We start from the raw sequence: 4,949 nt of genomic DNA on the forward strand, positions 1-4,949 counted from the left end.
TTTCTGGATTTCTGTAGATGTGTACATGTTTGTACACCAGTATAAATTAAATTTTTTGAAAAATGAGAATTATATAGTCATTTATGGGTACTCTTTTTGTATCTTTTGGAAAGAGCTTTCCGAAAATATAAAGTTTGCAAATTTTGGACAAACGGTCCAAAAGATAAATTGTTTTTCATTATTTTTATATTATTTAAAATTGTTGACATCATCATGAGTCACTTTGGACTAAATTGTAAATCATGAAGGTTATATGTGTATTTTTCATATTTTAAATAACTTTTGGACTACACTGTACCTAGTTAACTCGGGAAGGACTAATCTGTATTTTTTAACACGTTTTTGGACTGAACCGTATTTTTCGCAAAACAATATGATATATCCGGAACCAAAAAGTTGGACTGACCGTGGAAAAAACAATTTGAAGAACGTCCACTCAAGAATTCCTCTTTCGGGAAGTATTCTCATTCTCTCACTTCGAAACATTCAGCAGTTTATTTAAGGACAACCGAGTATGAATGCTCAACAGGTCCAGAACCGAATTATGTCATCAATTTTTACTATTCTTGATGATTGGGATTACAAGCATCATAAAATATTGCACGAAGTTTTTAGAAGATTTCAGTACCGGGGCAAATCAATAACCAACAACTGATTGCAGCAGTGATTCAGTTTGGGAAAAATTTTAAGTACAGGTTTGACAAGTTACCAGACCTGCGCACAGATGAAAAGTAAATGTACATCAATCCAAGTGGTTTGCTGTGGATGCGTCAGGATGGTGTAATTAGTTGCTGACATTCTGGAGGAAGGAAATAAAATCAAAATCTATGAGTTCTTGTAGTACTGCTCGAAGTGGATAATCCATATACACTGTCCCATATATGCTAACTTGACTCCCAATTCTAAACACTGCCATCATACACAACGCTAACCAGCTTCAATATTATGTATTCTTACAAATTCAAGTTCTTATACAATTCACAAAGTTCCCAATTCATAAACTTTTCATGTCTCACTGGAAGTGAACACTTCAGAGATCTGCTCTACAATATGGGCATGAGAAACGCTGCTTATCAATCCACATATCCAAACACCCTTTGTGAAACACATGAGAGCAACTAGCCAGCTCTCTAATCTCGTCAGTTGTCTTCAAACAGTCCAAGCATACAGGGCAAATGGAATCCGCTTCCTCAACCTTCTTCCCAGATTTCCTTAGGTAGACGCCAAATTCCATTACTGATAACCTCCTTTTTACTGACTCTGGTTCAAGGATGCCGGCCTTTCTTTTTTTACATGTTGGCGTTTCAGTAAACTGTCCTGGAACAAAGAAAAGAAGTGGGAGGCGTCCTGCAACTTACACAAGTTATATGAATATAGTGAAGGCTTTTTTATTTTTGTTTGGATTTCTCATACTCGACAAAATCAATCACATTGAAGTTCAACAAAGCCAAACCCGACAAGTGCATTCAACAGTTCACCAATATCCCATATGTATACTTCCACGGATGAAGCTAAGGATTCTAGTTGCATAGATTCTCAAGTTTCTAGTGATCCATGCTCAGGGCGTTATTAAACTGACCTATGTAGTTTACTCATATGTGTGCGAGTTTCTCTAAATCATTGGGTGGAAATATTAAATAAACACAAAGATAATTATGATAAGAGGGATGACTTCTATCAAATAAACATGTAAATCATTTGAAGCGGTTAAGATTTCAATTTTTGATGTTTTCTTTGGATACAAGGTTATAATTTCTTTGTTTAGACTGTGGATAAAATAGGTAGATAGTTGATGCGATGTTTTACCTGATCTAGTGACGCGACTTTCATTTGAATCAGTAGTAGTAGTATTAGTAGCAGTGGCAGCCGTTGCTATTGTAGTGGCAGATGTAGAAGCAGAAGCAGCGGTAGTAGTAGTAGCAGTAGTAGTATTGGAAGAGTTAACTCGGAAGCTTCGAGAGCTTGCAGTCAGCATCTTCAAGCTTATTCTCCGTAGGTAATCTGACTGAAAATCTTAAAGATTCTTGTATTAAACACAGAGCCTAAATGGTTCGGGCAACAATACTAAAAGTACTATTACTGAAGCCACAAGGAGATTATAAGTAAAAATAGCAAACTATTATGCGGGCATTGCAGGGTAAGTATGAGATGAAAAGAGATGCTTATATCCTGCTGGTCTTTATTTGTTGATATTTATCAAGCCTTCAAGCAGTTCATATTATCATTATAGTTCAACATAGTTGAATAACACCAGAATAGAAAGGTAGGCAAAGGGTATTCAGGAGGTTTGTCTAATTCTCTAATTCAAGTGGTTGGAACCTTCTTTTCACTATTAGTTCGATACAATTTCATTAACATAAAAGCGAAGGACGTTGTGGACGGATTGTATAATTAGATCAAGTTGTTGGGAACGGGCTGAACCAATGAACTAATAGGTGATGCAATATTTCGTTTTTTCAGTTGTTCTTGGTTTTAAAGAGGCATTTGTAATATGCCCGAATTCTGCTACCTTCTATAGTAACTGTATGATAGTCTCTAGGTTTGACGATTTGTACCTATCTGTCAATCTAACATGCCTGATTAAAAGTGCCCCCTTCTCAAATGCCATATTCTTCTAGGGTTTCTACATCAATTTCAGGAGATGTTGAATGGTTGGAAGGGATAACAAATTCCAGGAACAGAAATACACAAAGATTATCAGTTAAGTAAAACATATACCTGACTTGTGGCAGAGTTGTACACATTACCCTCGAATCGTCTAGCAATCGATTCTACTGCATGAAATTCCTCAGGGCGATGGGGAGCAACCCTCTTAAGAGTTTCAAGTCTACTCATGCCAAGCAGTAATGTGCATCGAGTCAAATTATAATATATATGCAGCAAGTAATTAACACTAACAGAAATCTGAAACGATAAGTAAAGCAAATAATAATATGAAATTCAGCGCACAAAATTTGGACTTGCATAGAATTTATTGGCTGTAAACCATTGGAAGGTTAACAGAAAATTGCAAAGCTGGGCCTGAGTGGAACATATATGCAATTTAGTTAACGAAAAAGATTATGAAGATTGCGAGAAATAAAAGTTATTATGGTACTAAATAAACTTAAGTGTAATCTCTCACTTGTAACTTTGATCTGATTACCAAAACATGAAACCCTATATAACAAACTTTACAAGTCATTGGCACCAAGCAAATTAAGTACAAATTTATGTTAATCCCAAAACGATTGACATGAAACTGATAGAAGAATTCACAGGTTCAACTATCACATATAATGCTCCAGTGAACTATGAAACAAATTATTGCACTCGTCTAACATATACCTCTGTTGCACTGATCACCAAGAAAAGGGGAATTCAAATGTGAACTTCAAAGAATGATACATCAACTTAACATGATACACCATCGTCTCGTTACTTATTTCTGCGACAAGTGTTCCACTATGTGATTCTATCAAGTTCACTATACTAAAACATTTTTGCCAAAACTGGAATTGTTACGCTGTTGCAGATACGGATATACCCAATATTTGTAATACAATTATGGTTTTCATATACTAATTAAATATTCCATATTTACTCTAGTTAACTATTTCATCTAGCCCAGTAAATTTGTGGAACTGGTTCACATCATTGTAAGTGACAAATTTACATCCCTTCTTATCAATTTCAATAAGACCCATTATAGCAAATATACAGCAACGACACTTATAAAGACTGTATCTACAGGGAGATCAAAACTTATTCGACCATTCATTCTAAGCTTCAGAAGTAGATAACAACAAAGCTTAAGAACAAGTTGTACAACTTACATTTTTCCTAAAATCCTCTCTCTAGAGCTAGCACTTAAGTGACTTCTCCAATCATCAACAACATCCATATTGGAAAAATCACTTCCCCTGGAAATTCACAAGAAAGATGTTAAAAAGGGCATCACAATTTGCATTTCAATGATAACCTACAACAATCTGAAACTCAAAAACCGGTAATAATACCAGAATTTTCATGTTTACCTCAATTACAAACATAATTGTAAGCAATCAACAAATTTGGGAAAAATTACACATCAAAATAAAGAATAAATGATGGTAACCTAGCAGGAATTGTCATCCAAATCGGACAATTTGATCGAATCAGGTGAAGAAAAACTCATAGTTAATGGAAAATTAGTGGAATGAAGTAACAGATCAGTAGAAAATAGCTGAAGAAAAACTCTTAAATAATTTCAAGATCACTCACTTGTGATCTGTGCTTCCTCGCTCTCCCAATTTCTGATCAAAACAAAAAGAAGAAGAAATCAATTAGTAGAATGTAATAGTACAAATCAAAAGAAGATCTGAAGAAGAAGAAGAAGGAGGAGGAGGAAAGAAAATCATTTACCAGGAGATTTCGAAGTCTGATTGCAGTTTCTGCATTTTGGGATTTATTTATTTGTAGATTTTCTAAATATCCTACGGTTCAGATTACTGAAGTTACCCCATAGTGGATAGAACTTCCCGATTGTCTCCCCCGGATAAATAACGTCTATACGCCGTTACGCGTTTTTATCAGATGGAGCAGATTTTAAGGTGACCACCCAGTGGTCTGATGGTGGGCCCATCAACTTCTCTTACTCGGGACAATCTCGTGATAAGTCATTTTGAATGAACGATCTTTTCGGCACCACTGTCTTCCGTGAGAGGATCATGATTTGATTAGGCCACCTTTCCTATATTATAAAAGGTATCATAAAAGGTGGTGGTTAGTTTACTCTTTAACCTAATTAAAATTATTATTAATCTACAACTTTTTCTTTCTATATTCAACAATTTTTCTTCTTCTGTTCTTCGTAAATTTATAATTATCTAAGCCTCGTCATATAGAAATCTAATCAAAAACATCAAATTTTCATCATCGTCAATTCATTGAATTTTCATCGTCGATTAGTCAATCTTTTGTAAACAAAC

General features: G+C 34.9%; 1 protein-coding gene across 1 annotated transcript; it reads right to left on the bottom strand.

The window, feature by feature from the left end:
* Nucleotides 1–813: 813 nt before the first annotated feature.
* On the bottom strand, nucleotides 814–4,523 carry LOC113343536 (uncharacterized RING finger protein P4H10.07-like). Its single transcript, XM_026587690.1, has 6 exons — nucleotides 4,384–4,523; nucleotides 4,243–4,274; nucleotides 3,816–3,902; nucleotides 2,719–2,827; nucleotides 1,807–2,005; nucleotides 814–1,347 (listed from the first exon to the last, which is right to left on the bottom strand). The coding sequence occupies exons 3-6, from the start codon at nucleotides 3,881–3,883 to the stop codon at nucleotides 1,031–1,033; spliced, it is 693 nt and encodes a 230-aa protein (XP_026443475.1). The 5' UTR covers nucleotides 3,884–3,902; nucleotides 4,243–4,274; nucleotides 4,384–4,523; the 3' UTR covers nucleotides 814–1,030.
* Between the last annotated feature and the right edge of the window lie 426 nt (nucleotides 4,524–4,949).

This window comes from Papaver somniferum, unplaced genomic scaffold (assembly GCF_003573695.1).
Source record: "Papaver somniferum cultivar HN1 unplaced genomic scaffold, ASM357369v1 unplaced-scaffold_6, whole genome shotgun sequence".
Classification (NCBI taxonomy): domain Eukaryota; kingdom Viridiplantae; phylum Streptophyta; class Magnoliopsida; order Ranunculales; family Papaveraceae; genus Papaver; species Papaver somniferum.